General features: G+C 46.3%; 1 protein-coding gene across 16 annotated transcripts; it reads left to right on the top strand.

Annotated features, from left to right (window-relative positions):
* The first annotated feature begins 269 nt into the window (after positions 1-269).
* On the top strand, positions 270-15,462 carry siah1 (siah E3 ubiquitin protein ligase 1). 16 transcript variants are annotated; one of them, XM_069181298.1, is made up of 4 exons: positions 298-483; positions 7,660-7,716; positions 11,473-11,802; positions 11,891-15,462. In XM_069181298.1, exon 4 carries the CDS (start codon positions 11,893-11,895, stop codon positions 12,739-12,741), a length of 849 nt encoding a protein of 282 aa, XP_069037399.1. In that variant the 5' UTR covers positions 298-483; positions 7,660-7,716; positions 11,473-11,802; positions 11,891-11,892; the 3' UTR covers positions 12,742-15,462. The 16 variants fall into 16 exon arrangements, with proteins under 16 accessions (XP_015224010.1, XP_069037399.1, XP_015224008.1 ...); XM_015368519.2 differs by lacking the exons at positions 298-483; positions 11,473-11,802 and adding exons at positions 6,538-6,625; positions 6,952-7,099; XM_015368524.2 differs by lacking the exon at positions 11,473-11,802 and having other exon boundaries at positions 270-390.
* Positions 15,463-16,426: the final 964 nt, after the last annotated feature.

Genomic DNA, 16,426 nt, shown 5'->3' with positions numbered 1-16,426 from the left:
TTTAAAACGCCCCTGGTTTGTATTGGGTTTTGTTTCCTTTGCTGTTCCTTAGAGACTTCAACTCGGCCCTGATCCGATTCCCTCTGTTTAGAGCGCCGTTTACTCGGCAATAAGATACAGGGATGTTTGTTTTACACCTGTCACCGCGTCGCACACCTGAGCACGTGACGTCCGTGCCAAGATGGACGGAAGCGCCGCCCCCCGCTTTCTGAAGCTGGTGCGCGCTCCCGGCTGCGCGCCCCCGCCGCCCGCCGCAGTTCCCGTGGAAAAGTATTTCAACAACAGTCGGTGCGCGGCTCCGAGACCGGCGGCTGAGTCTGTCTCTGTGTGTGTGTGTGGAGACACACAGCGTGGATGTGGGGATCCAGAAACACTGGACACAACGAAAGGGTAAAAAAAAAACATTACGAGCGGAAAGCCTGCTGGGATAATTAAGGAAAGCGACAAAAAAAAAGTAAAGTAAAAAAAGACATTTCGTCAGAGGTAAGCGGTTGACCCCCTCCCGGACCGGGTCCGGACGGGGTTTCGGTTGGGATTACGGGTCGGCGCGGCTCCGCTTTGTTGTGGGAAGAGCACGTTACAGTGGCCGCGACCATGTCGCTGAGCTCGTCCTGGCCCGGGAAAGGTAAAAGCGAGCACGAAGGTAGAGGTCTGCTTTTTTTTTTCTTCCTCCCCAAGGCTCTTCTCTGTGTCGGGGGGGGTCGGCTGGGGGGGTATTTAACAGCGGGGGTGCGTGTGCGTGTGCAGGGGCCGGCCCGCTGTCTCCGGGAGAGCCCCCGGGCCGGGCCGGGTTAGCCGTGAGGGCGCCTCGGCGCAGCCCCGGCCGGCCGGCGAGGAGGCAGCCGGGCACGGGCTTGCCCTTCACGGCGGCGGGGCTCTGCGGCCTACTCGGCGTCGGCGTGCGGGCCGGGAAGGGAAGGGGGGGCCGCTGCTCAGTCCTGCGGGCTGGGGTTGCTGGGCCTCTCGGTTTGGGTGCAGGCGTGCGCGGCGGGGAGGCTGAGCTCGGTCCCCGCAGAAGCCGGGTTGTTGTTGTTGTTGTTTTAAACGATTGAGAGAGCGGCTCTACGAGATGTCCAGCTTGGCTGACGAACCCCGGGAAATGGAAACGATCGTTGTGTTTCCCCGAACTGCTGAAGGACCGCAGACAGCAGGAGCGTTAGAAGAGCGACCTCTTCTCTAACCTCATACAGGAGAAATGGCTTTCATCCCCTACATACCCCTGTAGCAGGGGGGCGTGTGTGTATGTCTCACGGTAATCTTTTAAACACTATTGCTATCTGAATACCCCCTCTGCGGTTTGTTTTTAAATCCCCTGCCGCCCGGCTGTCCGAGCCCGGCAGACGGTGCCGTGATGTTTGGGTTTTTGGGTGCATGTCTTTTCGCTGCCAACATGGCGGAGGTCAAGTTGCTACCCCGGCCTGTGCTGCTGGAGCCGAAACCTTGCTTCTTGCCTTGAGGATGTGTGAGGGCATCAGGTGATTGAATGTACTCGTCTGTAAGACGGACGCTGCAGCTCCTGAGCGCCGGACGGGTACGGAACCAGCTGTCCTCCGAGACGATTGCATCTGGACCATTAAGAGATGTTTGATGCTCTGAGCGGATTACGTCTGCTTTGAAGTTCAGATTTACTCCACAAAAGCGGGTTGCGTGGGTTACAGTAGTGACCCAGGAACGCATTAACGAAATGAGATTTGCCCCCCTGTGAGGGAGATCTTCAGTTCCCCTAGTGCCAGTTTTAAAGAAGCATTTGAGATAAAGATGTTGCACGATATTTTGGCAGTTGCGTTGCTGCTGTAGGCAAAACTAGCATTTGTGTTGTAAAAATCCCATATTGCAGTACAGTGTAATATGTAGTTAAATGTCACCATTACATTGCACTTTGCTAAGGTAGGGATTAGTCCATCTGTTTTGCTGATGTATTTGCTGTTGTAAAAGCAGATACATGATATTGTGGCTGTTTGACACACTTTCTTGTGACTGCCCAAATGTTTCTGGGTCACTGTGAAGGGGTGATTGTTAATTGCAAAGGGGGTGCTATTGGGACCCTGCTAGTTGTCCTTGCTGCCACCCTGATTCAGGGTAGAGGGGACTGGACCCACTGTACATGAATAGCTCCCATAGGTGTGGGACATGCCACCTCTCTCCTCATCCTGAAGTAGAGTGGGTGACTCAGGGGCTTTTAGACAGCTGTCATCCCAGCTCTAAATCTTGGGCACGCAGGTGAACCGCCCTCTGTTTCTTAAGAGGATTTATCACCCTCGCATCTGCTTTAAAACTGTCCCTGCTGAGCTTGTCTGTGGTACTTATTTCTGCTCTAGAGCCCCTTCAGCAGAGTGGCAGCTGCAGAATGAGAGTACACATGTGAAGGATTGTTACAGGCCGTAGGTATTGACACCCAGCTTCTGAAATAGGGTTACTGTTAATTTGAGTGTATTGGCTTATCAGTGATAACCTCTTCTAAGTTTTCTAATCAGTCGCTCACCTGACTAAGCATCGGTTGTATTCCGGTGAGTTTGCTGCAGTACAGTTAGGCTCTGCTGCCAGTACTTGAGTCTGTAGCTACTTAAGGTGACTTAAGTGTGTGCCAGTCAGAATTGCAGATTTGCAAATGTATTCTAATGGGCGTTTGTGTTTTACTTTTTAATGGGAGTAAATGCTTCCTTTGGGCATTGTAGAAAAGGCACCAGCCTTTGCTGAGCCATAGTTCTCAGACATGCAAGACGTTATCTGAAAAGTCTGTTTTGTCTTCTTTGGGTAGTTGGGATCTGACAACTGCACTTGTGCATGTAGTCTGATGAGGATATAGGCCCTTGTCTGTTTCCTGTGGCCATGGCAGGTATCCTATATTCCCCTTCAGTTTTGAGACCTCTGTTAAGTTAGATGAGCATCGTTTGCAAGGTGGACCCCTGGTTTCTGCCCCTCACCCACCTCGCGCCTGGACATGCTTCATGCAGGAACTTCAGTGCTGCAGGGTAGGCGATTACTGAACTGTCTGTGTTTGTGTTTTGGGTTTCGTCTTTCGTTTGGTCTTGCCTGTGCAGCTTCTGGGCTGGCCGTTTCGGGATTCAGCTGAGATATCTCGGGGAATTTCCAAGGTCCCCTTTGAGAACAATTCAGAGGATTGGTTTTGAAAATGTTCAGTGTGTTCCGTTAGTGTTGAAGATTTGGGTTACTGAGGCCCTTTGAGAGCTTCCAAAAGATTAGATATGGTTTAGAGGAAATAAAAACATGCCTGTTTCCACTTGTGCTTTATTTTAGTGATAAACACAATAAATACTCTACGGAGAAATATTACGTTGACAGATCCTGTTTTATAACTTGTATTTCTTTTACAATGCATATCGCAGTGTTGTACCAAAGTCAGGGCCCGTGTCCATGGTATTCATGTCCATGAAGGTCGTGTGTCAATTATTTTTGAAGTCTCGCCTCTGTGCTGTCTGGTTATTGTTGTGAGCTGAAACTTGCTGTTCCTCCTGAAAAAGAGTATGGTATATCCAGCCAGCGTCTGCTCCAAAACAGCCCACTGAACCCTGGAAAGATTTGAGCTGGAAAAACATCTATTTGCACTATAACCCCAAATTCCTGCAGCAGAGCTGAAAGACCTAACCGGGCCACCGCTAAATTTATATTTTAGGCTAGCAAGAACTCCAAACAGCCTCCTAACAATGTCATATTTTAAAAATTAATGCTAAGATTTACTGGAGTGCATGGGAATGTGCCTGGAATGTGTTTTATTTTTCGCATAAAAGGAGAGTTTGTGACAAGTGTTCTTTATTAACAGTAATGTGAGGTGTTTGTTTATTACGCAGTTCACTCATAATGAGTTTTCCATATGGAATCTGCTTTGCATCATGTTACATATCCCTTATTTGCTCCATATCCTGGTTCATCATGGGCTTCTGCAAGCATATATGTAAATAGCCTGTTTGCCTTTTTTTATGTAAACATCTTATTTGCATTCCTTTGTTCACAAAAACCTGGCTTCCCTGCGTGCTACTAAGCTTTACATCCCACAGCGCATGCAGCGTAAGCAGAATTCTGTTTATCATGCGTGTTGTAGTGTGGCTACACGTACTGCCCCGAAGTTATAGAGCAAAAAAGTATGTATGCCTGCTCTTAGGCACATCCAGTTTAACACAAATCCACATCAGAGGGGTCACATTCCTGCTGAATGGTCTAAAACTCTGTGGTTTGGAGAGATGCTGGGGGAGCAGTTTTCACCATTACTGCAACCATCTGGACAGCTTGTCACATACGTAGCTTAGGTCTGTTATGATATCAAATTATTCGCACTCATGTTGTGCTTTTCATCCTAAATGGTCCGAAGGTTTTTTTTTTAGGCATCGCAAGAACCTGCCTCATCTACCACTGAAGCACAGTACCCACCTGTGACCTGGGGAAGCTTATTGAGGCTGGCTACTACAATCCAAGAGTGAAATTTAACCTGACCACCACAACTCACAGCTCTGCTCTTATTAAGGGTGCCTTAATAAGCTCTTAAATCTTGATTTTTAAAGGCCAAGTTTTCGGGCTCTTGATTTAATGCTTTGTCCAAAAGAAGGTATTTAGTCCTGTCACACTTGCCATGCTGGTTTAGTATTTCTGGTCCAGAGGAAAGAGCACCATATACTGGTCTGCCAGGTATAGCAGCCACCTCCTCTCTTCTTCTTGGTCCAATACAGACCAAGTTCAGCCATGCCTGGAGATCTTGCTGAGGTCTGACTGCTTGATCTTGTCATGTGGTATAGCTGCTGTTGGAAATGGGACTTTCTTGTTAATTTTCCATTTTCTTTTATCTTCATGGAGCTGAGAGCTTGTGTCCAGGAAACATGAGTGTTGCTAAAGGCAAATGAATAATTTGCAGGATAGGCAATAGTTTGTCTGAAGTACCTGTGTGTCAGCCTTCACTTCTCTCCTGCCTTAATGTTCTCCAACTTGAAATTAAATTGTCAAAAGTTACAGATAGCAGAGTGCTTTCCGGAACTACTAAATGAGGTTAACTAGAGTGTCTCAGACATCCACTGTGAGGCCATTATCTCTAATGTCTTCTGTCTTGCCTAGGTGGTTGGGAGGCTGGAGGGCGATGAGTGGAGGCAGACTAGCCTGCGTGTTGTTTTGAGGAATGCAGATAGTTTTAATCTTCACGCATCGGGCACAATGTAAAGTAGCTGCCAGTGTGGGAGTTGAAGGTGTGAAAACAGAAGGGTTGTTAGCACTCCAGATTAGAGCAAATCAGTGCCAGGGGATCAGGCTGAGCTGCAGCCAGTTACTCCAAAAGGACAAGCGTGCACAAACTCCCAGACCCCAAGAGCTGGCACAGGTGGAAATTCGTTTGTTTTTGTTTTAGTTTAATTTGTGGAACTTTCCCCCTTCCACTTTGATATGAATATAGTTGATTTTTCTGCAAGCTGAAGTCATAAAAGTTTTTTATTTTGTTTCTGCAGTGTATCGTAGATCTTTCTCTTTTAGAGGTCATTGGGATTTTTGATCTATCCTCAGTAAGAAGGGAGTTCTTTTTTAATCCCAAGTATGAAGTTTAGTCCTGTCACCTGTGTGCTGTTGGAGTTTCAGCTCTAACTGTTGTCGGTGAAGGATCAGGCTTTTTCTTTTTAGCGTGGTTTCCAGCGGGTTGTGTTGAATGTTTCTGGGCCCTGACTGTGGTGAAGGCAGGGCAGGCCCCGAGAGGCGCGGTGTGGGGCAGGCCCAGCCACTTCAGAGCTGTCAGCTCACTTTCTTTGTCTGTGCGGCTGGTGGTTGTAGGTGGAGCCACGAGGCCGTGAAACCCGAGACGGAGCAGAGCCCAGAGGAAGGACTTGCTCCTCAAAGGGGAGTGAGAAGGCTGCAGCGTGACATTCGAAACTTGCAGGCTGCGCAGCGCACACAAAGGAGGATCGCTCCATCCTGGAGCTGGAGCTGGGGAGGGGAGGACTTATTTTTAACTCGCCACTACAAAAGGCCTCTCCTGCTGCTGGTGTTCGGGGGTTCTGTTTTCCTGAAGATAAGCGACCAGAAGAGAACTGGGTGCTGGAATTTGCTTTGCCAGCAAGGGAAATGAGCAGAGTTTGTTTTTCTTTCCCCCATGGCTTCTCCCAGTGTTTCTCCCCCAGAATGCTGTCCGGGCTGTACTGCTGTGGGAATTTGATACTGTCGGGGTCCAGCTTGCGTAACTTTACAGGATTACAGTGGGCTCTGTTTTTGGTTGCCAGTGACCTGGCTCCCCGTCTCTCCTCCGTCCTGTGTTAAAGAGGGTTTTGGAGGTTGCCGGCCCCCCCGGCGTGCGGTGGCGAAGTCGGGGGAGAGCTGTCGGGGGTGTCCCGTGCCGCAGCCGCGCAGAGGAAGGTGTTGCGAGGGGCGGCGCAGGGCTGCGCTGTGCTTGCTTGCGTTGCCGAGCCCGATCTCTCCCACCCACCCCCCCCCCGCCCTGAGGGCGTCTCACCGTGGACGTCTTGGGTTGAGGTTTGGTAAAGGAGGGGCCTCTGTTATGGGCTGTTTTGTTTCTATGGCAAGCGAGATGAGTGTTGGTGCCTCATGACGAGTAAAACTCCAGTGCACTTTCTGCACTCATGGAAGGGAGTGCTTGAACTTTTCACATGCATATCCGGACACAAAGTTGTCAAGACTAAAGGTAATTATACCAATTTTTTTAAAAAAACGTTTTGAACCGTTTCTTAGCCTTTACCTGGTTGTGTAAAACAGCAGTGAGAGTGTTGTGGCCCAATGAGAAATTTGGCACCTTGTAGACTGCTGGAGTTAAGCCCGTCCCCTAGTTTCCCTGAGCTGCTCGTGCCCCCTGTAGTGGAGAAAGTGCTTGAAGTCCCAGGTGAGTTTCAGGGCTCGCAGAGCTGCGGGACTGCTGTTTTGCTGAAGCCCCAGAGGAACCGAGTGGAAAGCTCTCAAGCTTGATAGGAGTTTTGTTTCGAGATGTTTACCTCCGGTTGTGTGTTCTTGAAGGCATTTGGTGGCGAGCGGAGCCGAGAGAGCCAGATTCGTGGGGTGGATGCTGCCGTGTGAATGTTGACTCCCCGGCGCGATGTCATACAGTGCGGTAGAATGCCAGGAGCTCCTACGTGTGCTTTCCCCCAGCTGCATCCAAAACATGGTGCAGTAGCAGGTTCCTTGTGTTACAGAAGAGTTTGTTCCGTGTTCATTTTTCCTTTTCTTTTTTCTTCGGTTTGCCCTTTAGGTTGTAGTTGAAATTAATGGGATTGGGGGGGGAGGGGGCGGGGGGAGAGAATGAACCAGAGAATCTTTAGTTTTAGTTCTTTTTTTGTCTTTAAAAAAAAAGCTATCTGGTTTCACGGTTGATTGGTGACTCATGGCCTTTGTTTTGGTGCTTGCTTTTGAAAAGAAGAAGGATGACGTTCAGGTGCTTGCTGAGCGGAAGCAGTGAAGTCTTCTGAGAAGAGCAGAAAAACAAATGTGCCGCTGTGGAAGAATAATGCTGTTTTAAATGTGTTCGTAGTCATCAGGAGGAGTAAGTGCTTTCAACCAGAAGGCTTACAGCTTAAACAAAGGGCTATATTTACCTTCTTTGTCAGTCCTGTTAAAATTGCCTCTTGTTTTTAATCGCGTGCTTCTAACTGTACTGTAGCTAGGAGTGTCTTTTCGTGTATGTAGCAGTATGTCAATTTTCTCTCTTATTGCTTCTTTACATTCTAGAGGTCCCAAAATTTCAAGAGAAGAAGAAAGCCTTAATTGGAAATCATATGGACGAAGGCAAGCATCCAGATTCATTTTTGTAATTGAAATGCGTAGTGGGATTGCCCTGCTGTGTTGGTGTGGAGACATGGCTTCTTTCTCTCTCTTGAGTGGAGGGGGAGAGGCTCCTCTCAGCTGGGGAGTCTAGCAGGGAGAAAAGAGCAAGTTAGCAGTTCACCCAGATTGGCCTGCCAATTCCCCCCCCCTCTTCCATGTGGAGCGCGGGGAGCACACAAGCAGATCCAGCTTTCCATTCCCGATTCTTCCATCCCTGTGGAAATCGCCTCATTGATCCTAACAGGCTGGGACCTATGGAATGAACTTGCCTTTCAAGCTGCAGTTCAGAGGACAGGGACTCTTGTCTCTTCCATTCTGTGGCAAGGCTTTGATCCAGCTGTCACTATTTCTTAGCTGAACCTGTCCTTCAGTAACAGAGGGGCTGGAACAGAAACTTGGCACTGGAGTGGGATGGAAGTGAGTAGGTGCCCTACCCTTGTTTGTGATGGGGGGGGGGAGTGGACTGCTTGCTGACTTAAACATCAATTTGCAGTAACCATCAATTTCCACTCTGTAAAAGAGTGAGCTGTTTTAGTGGGTCTGGTACATCTGATGCTCCACTGGAAGAGGGGTGTATCGCCTACCTCAGGTGGACTGTCCAGCGTTCTTCTGCCAAAGCAGGGACGGGTGTGCGAAAAACAGTCCAGGGTGGCTTTTCCGCTAGTGTGGCCACTGTGACGGTGCTTGGGGTGGTAGAGTCCTAAAAGACAACACGTTAAATGTTGAACCACTGCCTGGCCGTTGTCCTGGCTGTGTGAAACTCCAGCCACTCAGTCTGGAGAGGGTTGTAAACTGGTTAAAAGAAAAATCACTGATCAGAGCACTCAAAACCTTGTGTGCTCTAAGATGATTTGAAGTACAAACATAGTACAAGAGAAATTATATTCATCTTCATGTGGCTTTTTTTCCCACAACCCAAAAGTTTTTTTTTATTCTAAGTGTTTTCTCCCCTGCTATATTCTAACCATCGATGCAGCTGTAGCTTTGCAGGGAGCTAAAGCCTGTTGTATTAAATGCATGTGTGACTCTGGATTTTGTCTGCTTGCATGATGTGATCAGTGATGCACTGGCTAGTTTGTAGATTTAGTGTTTTGATAGCCTTACAATCTGAAAAGGGTCTTGGGAGCAAATCTATGTAACGGAAACTTTCTCATCACCAGTGCAGCTCGTTTTGGATTACCATGCAGAGATGCTGTACTCGCTTGGCGTGCCCCAGCGAATTGCTGCACATGCAAATATTTTTCATAATTGCATCAGGATGATTTCCTGGTGTAAACATCTCCCTGCAGCGCAGTGGGCTGTCTGGTGCCAGTCCTCTGGGGGCACAGAAGCCTCTTTAAACGGCACATCTGGAAACATGGTCAGGTGTAAAAGCTTTGAGGCTCTACAAAGGAGAGTAACACATCCACCACACTCAGCACTGCAAAGCATGAGCAAAGGCTAGCATTTCATAAAGGATTAACACACCATTCCGGGAGATTGTGCAGTCGGTGGGGTAAGGACTTCAAATTTCTTAAATAAGGTAGTAGGTTTTGTAAAAATAAACCGAGATTAGTACACTATGAATCTGAAGACCAAGACAAGGCTTACAAACCTTTTGTCCATTCCTTCTTTAAAGGAAGCTGGACGCTGGAGCCTCTATGGGCAGGGCAGGGCTGTGCCCTTGATGGGACGCCAGCCCATCGCGACCGGGATGAACAAAAGTATGAAAGAATTCTCTAAAACGTTAGACAGTTTAAAGATGGCATGTAGCCGAATTTCAGCTTTCATCTTGGACGATTCCTCTTGTATCGGATGGAAGAGAAATTTTCAAGATCCAACTAACGGTATAATTTGCAACTGCTGTAGGAGCCTTTGAAATTTTGAAAAAATTAGGTGGTTTTCATGTGTGGTGTGAGAACAGGTCAAACAATAAGTTTGACTTATTTGCAGATTTATTTGGCTTATCCTTCTATCCAAAGTGACTTGCACTTGCATGCATTTATACGGCCTGGTATTTTACCAAGACAATTCAGGTTAAGCACTTTGCTCAAGGCTACAACAACAGCAGCGTCTCATCTGGGAGTCGTGCCCACAGCCTTTCAGTCCCAAGTACAGAACCCTGACCACTGTCGTCCAGATTAGTCTAAAAATGTAAAACTACAATCTGAAGACAATGACCTCAAACCGATGTCACTAAGAAACAGCTCCCAAAACTAAAAGGTATGAATCTCAGGATTTAACGGTGCAATAAGTGCACTCATAAAGCTGTAGTATAACATCAGACACTTTTCTGCAAAAGAAATTAATGACCTTATCAATAAATCTATTTTCATGCCCCTCTGCCATAAGGGAAATAAACATTCATCATTTATGGTTTTTCTTCAGGCATATTGCATTTAATTCTTGGTGTAACGAATTCTTACAGAAATATGATTAGCCACATAGTATTTTCTTTATCCATTTTATGTATTCATCAAAATAATGCAATGGAAACTTCATAAACAGTTACCCAAACAATTAGTAATGCTACTAAATTAATTATGGACATAGTGTCCTGAAACAAAGTTGGGTCTTGTCCCATCGTGATATTCCTTACGTTTGTCGGTGAGTGCCAAGCTCTCAAGTCTTGTTTTCTTTGCTGCTGCTGCTGTGGTCCACTCATTTTTCACACATTTACATCACTCTGAGGAAGGGAGACTTTCCGAAGAAGAGTTAACTACAAGTCATGTGGTTAGAACTGTGGTTTTCCCTGTCGTTCTGCATGGTGGAATGACGGCTGTGCGTTTTAATTTGGACAGGCTGGCGAGATCTATAGAGGGGGTTTTCTGCAACGTCAGGAACTAGCAGTATGTAGGGCAGGCTGCTTTTTATGTTTGTACAGAGGTGCAGCTCAACCCTTAAGAATGTTCAGTAAGTGAACTTCTTGCTTATATAAGTTAAACAGGTTTCTCTAGGGGTAACCTTCTCAAGAGATACCGCTGTTGACGAAATTGGCTCTGTTACGCAGGCTTCGTTACCTTACAGAAATATTTTGTGCTTATCCAGCATGGTGCTAGCATATTCCCAGAACAGTGTCTCAAACAACATGTGGATGTTAGAAATTAACCCCCCCCCTTTAATAACATCTAATTAATAGTGAGGACATTCTTCTCTTGGAGCCTGTGGTTATTTGGACATTTGAAATGTACTGTGCTATAAGCTTTGTAGAACACTGATGCTGCTGTGTGAGTTGTACATTAATGGATCATATATCCTTTATTCTGGTTCTTGCTACGAAATCTTACAAACATAGAGATTTTCTGTCAGATATCATGGGTGTATGGACTCCAGAGATTAATATTATTAGTTCCTGTTAACTCTGCTACACTGTGTGAAAATCAACGCCTCCTAATCTTTCAAATGTGTCAACAGACACCATCTCCTTGCAGACCATCTCTGGCACATTCCTGCTCATGCCCCTCTGGTTCACTGACTGGCGCAAGGCCCTATAGCAGGTCCCTATAGCAATACTTGGACAGTACTGGACCATGAACACGAGAGCCTCGCTGGTGGCCTTTTCTCAGCGTCGGGCTGGAAATCCTACACACACTTGGCGTACGGTGCCATACATCCACATACACTAGAAGGAGCAGATCCTTCTAGTTGAGATCCACACGTTCTTTCTGATTGGGGTTGTTTGTGTAGCTTGTGACTCGCAGCGCTTGTTTTACCAGTGATATCCCTTGTGTATTTCAGAAGTAAAAATGAAGAAAGGGCCACTCAGCAGCCATGGAAACCCAAGTGAAAGGGAGTGTAAACACCCTCTGACAGAGAACAAACAAACATAAGAGCACTGCCTGAAGAGGCCTGCATATTGACACTCAGATCAGTTCCATAGATCTGTATACCTCAATGTTTTAAGAATATGAACCATTCTTTTTTTTGTCCATTAAGCTCCTTCTATTTTTTTTTAAAGCAAACCGAAAGCTTTTTGCCTAGGGGCTGTTTTCTAGGTGACTGCTTCGATACCATGGGTCAGTACTGGTTACCTGGACTAAAGAGCCGGGGGAGGGTTACCAGCAGCAGGTGACACTATGAAAGTAACCTTATTTGTAATCTTCTTCTTTGCCACTCGTATTTATTTTCCCCCCGTTCTTTCCCCGCTCCCTTGTAGAAATGAGTCGCCAGACCGCCACAGCGCTCCCCACAGGAACCTCAAAGTGCGCACCGTCCCAGCGAGTCCCAGCCCTGACCGGCACCACCGCCTCCAACAACGACCTGGCCAGTCTGTTTGAGTGCCCCGTCTGCTTCGACTATGTCCTGCCACCCATCCTGCAGTGCCAGAGCGGGCACCTGGTCTGCAGCAACTGCCGGCCCAAGCTCACCTGCTGCCCCACCTGTCGGGGCCCGCTGGGCTCCATCCGCAACCTGGCCATGGAGAAGGTGGCCAACTCGGTGCTGTTCCCCTGCAAGTACGCCTCCTCGGGCTGCGAGATCACGCTGCCGCACACGGAGAAGGCCGAGCACGAGGAGCTGTGCGAGTTCAGGCCGTACTCCTGCCCCTGCCCGGGGGCCTCCTGCAAGTGGCAGGGCTCTTTGGACGCGGTGATGCCCCACCTGATGCATCAACACAAGTCCATCACCACCCTGCAGGGCGAGGACATCGTCTTCCTGGCCACGGACATCAACCTGCCGGGGGCGGTGGACTGGGTCATGATGCAGTCTTGTTTCGGCTTCCACTTCATGCTGGTGCTGGAGAAGCAGGAGAAGTACGACGGGCACCAGCAGTTCTTCGCCATCGTGCAGCTCATCGGCACGCGCAAGCAGGCCGAGAACTTCGCCTACCGCCTGGAGCTCAACGGCCACCGGCGGAGGCTGACCTGGGAGGCCACGCCCCGCTCCATCCACGAGGGCATCGCCACGGCGATCATGAACAGTGACTGCCTCGTGTTCGACACCTCCATCGCGCAGCTGTTCGCCGAGAACGGCAACCTGGGCATCAACGTCACCATCTCCATGTGCTGAGGCGGCACCTGGCTGCCACGGTAACCCGAGCAGCGCGAGTCTGTCTTTTTATACAGCGGGGAGGATGGGGGAGGGGCTGAGGACGGAGTTCTTCAGAAGAGGCGTTCTTAAGAAAAATCATTTCAAATTTTGGTTAGGAAATGCAAAGCTGAAACTTTTATGGAAGTTCACTCTTGACTGATTTTTAATTTTTTTTTCTTCCCCCCCCCTCCACAAGGTTCTGGTTCTTGAAGTTAAAATGCTGGCTGAGCTGCATGTGGAGACGCTAATGTATGACGCCGAGGGGGGGGACGGGACACAATCTTCATCTTCTGATAAACCACTGAATTATCTGCCCAAGAATGGGGACATCTCTTTTTTTGTAAGAAATTAAAAAAAATCTATAAAAAAAGCTGTTGTAAGTTGTGGCTAAACTTCAGTGTTTGTAGACTGATTGTATCGTTAATACTGTTGTCTTTTTTTTTTTGACGAGCCAAGTTAGGCAGTTTCAGGCTGCCTTTGTCTTTGTCCGATATGTCACTACATCATAGTATTGCTGCTGTTTGTTTTTATTTTCTCTGTGTAATTCTGTTTTTTAATTATCTTTAGTTTTTTTGTCATTTAATAAATTCGACCATCTTTTTCATAATTCCAGTCATTTACAATTTTTTTTTTTGTTGTGAATTCTCCCACTGCATTTCTCTATTTTTCTATATTGTAATTATTTATGTCAAGTGGTTTAGTGTTCTCGCTGGTGTTTCTAAAAGGCATGTTTCTGGAAATGGGGTGCAGTGTTTATTTTCCCTGGCCTGGACACAGAGGGCCCGGTCCGGGTGCCGATGGGGTCGGGCAGCTGCACTGGCTGCGACCCTGGGCTTCTCGCTCAGTGGTTCCAGGTCTCTCCCAGGCTGAGGACGGACACCTGTGCTTCTGTTTCAAGGGCAGTGAGCACACCTGAGCTACACTGCTGCTAGCACGGCCATTTCACAGACTCGGCTCTCCTGACGGACGCTACAGACTACCCGATTGTGCAGTGAGAGAACTTTTACTCTTTCCCTCGTTGCCGAGAGCAGGCTTTTGTCCATTTTTCTTTGTAATGGAGTCTTGTGGTGAAATGGACAGAGTCGTTTGCTTATTTTGATTTTTGTTCTGTAAGAACATCTGTACTCGGACTCCTAGATCAGAGGTTTTCGGCCTTGCCGGCCGCTGGAGGGATGCCTATCCCTCTGCCTCTTTGCAAGCTCTCAGCCAGATGCTCTCTTCTGTAACCGGTTCTCAGCTGAAAACAAAGGCCCTGGCCGAGCATGTGACCTCGGTTGAAGTGTCAGTTAAGTAGAGGGGAGCTCTGCAAGCTGGAGACCCGGAAGAGGCATGGTGATCTGCATGGACATGCAGGCTGGAAACCACTGATCTGGGGTGCAAGTGTCCATTAAACAAGGAGGATCACTTTGGAAACGGTAAACTGTTATTATTCATGTTATGCCTTTTTTTTGTTATACTCTGCTATGTTGTGCTGAAAATTTATTAAAAGCCAATCCATGGGTTTAAGAGTTTTGGTCAGGAGAAGGTAACACCCCAGTGGGAACCCTCTCCCCTTGCATGTTCTCTTCTACAGAACATGACAAGAGCTGCAGCCTGTTCCTCAGGCTATATCTTGCTTCAAACATTTAGGTGCTGCTTTAGGTGTAGCGAAATGATTGTGATAATCTATTGATGAAATAAGATTGACCTTCGCTGAGCTTCACTGTTGCTTTTCTTAGCGGCCATTTTAAGTACAGTACAGTAACCCCAGTGTTATTGTATCTGAAATTAAAGTATTTTTTGCTAAGCAATACTTCTCAAGGTTTCATTAATTCAAATTCATTCAAATTAGTTAATGTGAACTGGTTTAAGATGTGTGATGTGAATACAAATGTTAAACTTTCAGGTCCCGATGTTCAGGGTGGTGTTGAGCACAGGTGTTGCTCAGTTTTAGGTTAACTAGATTTGCACTTCATAATCTTGAGAAGGATGCAAACATGGCAGAATATAACAGCAACTGAGGAACTTGGGCAAGTTATTTCTGATTTTTCTTTTTCTTTCCTGCCTTGTGTGCTTGAGGTGCATTCATTTCATATCAGATGGGGGCTCAAATAGGAATTTCATTGTCAATTTGGTCTGTTGTCTTTCAGCTCCTGGCATTTTACTTTACAGGCTGCAGTGAGAAGCTGGGTCGTTACATTTGAAACTTTCTCGCACCAGATTAAAGTCACTGTATTGGTCGATGAAAGTTTGGAAAGAGTAAAAGATAAAAACTCTGCTCTTGCATGTGTCGTTTTAAAACCCAATACGGCGGTCGGGAAGCTCAGGGGTGGCAGCGACAAGATGTCACAGTGTTTAAGATTTGATGTAAACTGTTCAAAAATATATCTTCTGTTGTTGAAGTGGAATTGCTGGTGATGTACAGTATAGCGTTTTTACATGAAGTCGGAAGTACATTACGTGGAAACCATTTAGGATGAGTATCTTTTTCATGCAGAAACAGTAGCATATAAGCAAGCCATATTCAGAGAAGAAATCCTGTATAAGATTTTGGTTGGTGTTCTGGAGTTGTGGTCATTTTTCATTCGGTTATGGTTGAGTTTGTCCTGTTCACGTTTGGGCCTTTTCAAGTTTTTTATAGTCACTTAAGGAGTGTACATTCGTTAGTTTTTTCTCCACGATTTCATTGTATTTATGAATAAACAAATCCGTTCTATATAATGTTTTTGTTCCTAAGGCTTTTTTATTTTATTTATTAACTGGGAGGCTACCTGGGGAATTTGCCAAGCAGGTATGGTGAGACTGTGACTAATGAGGAAGCTTTCAATTGAAACAGGAGGATGTTGTAATGGGGAAGAGATTATATGTTATCTGTTAGTTCTAAGGAATAAACATCAGGTCCAGCTGATTGTTAATCTGTTGAAAAAACTTCAATCTTTAATTGCATGCTCGCATGAAAAGTTTAAAAAAAAATTACCTGGGTTTCCATAAATTCCTCTTGATCCTTTAAAAAAAGAATTTATTAAGCACATGGATTTAAACTAATACGGTGATTGTGATCTGTCATTATGTGGATTATTTTTCCTGGAACCCAAGTTTAAAACGCAAGATAATAAAGGCAAGGGTGACTTTGGTAAATCCAATATAAAAGTTCTGGCACGTCAATTTCCTCCTAAAGGCAGTTCTCTGCTCCCTTGATTAAAATCTTAATTATTAGTAATAAACTTATCACACACACCTTAAAACATTTGTGTATGTACGTGGGTTCCAGTTTAAGCAACATTCTTCACTGATTTTGTAATTGTACGCGACACACTTGATATTTCTATTGTAGATGAGCTTCGGCATACTGTAACTTTCACACCCTTCAAGTAAATGATTTAAATTCGAAAGAGTCAAATTAACATTTTTAAAGATGGTCAGTTATATACTGAAGTTTACATCATTGACCATCTCCAAAGGTGCAGAGTGTCAAAGTTCTTCACTCTATAAAGGAGAAATGCTGCTTTTTAAATATAGTGACAAGGACATTCCTTATTCAAATTTTATTTCTAACGCAGATAACATTTGAACGGCATGGTTGTCGATAGTGGCTCCTACCAGTTTAACAGGAGGTATCTTAAAAGGATTTTGCACAATCGTGTTGGGTGTGTCAATGTGCGTCGTAACGGACAACAAACGTATT

Source organism: Lepisosteus oculatus, chromosome 20, assembly GCF_040954835.1.
Source record: "Lepisosteus oculatus isolate fLepOcu1 chromosome 20, fLepOcu1.hap2, whole genome shotgun sequence".
Classification (NCBI taxonomy): Eukaryota; Metazoa; Chordata; class Actinopteri; order Semionotiformes; family Lepisosteidae; genus Lepisosteus; species Lepisosteus oculatus.
This window is presented reverse-complemented; position numbering and strand designations above follow the sequence as displayed.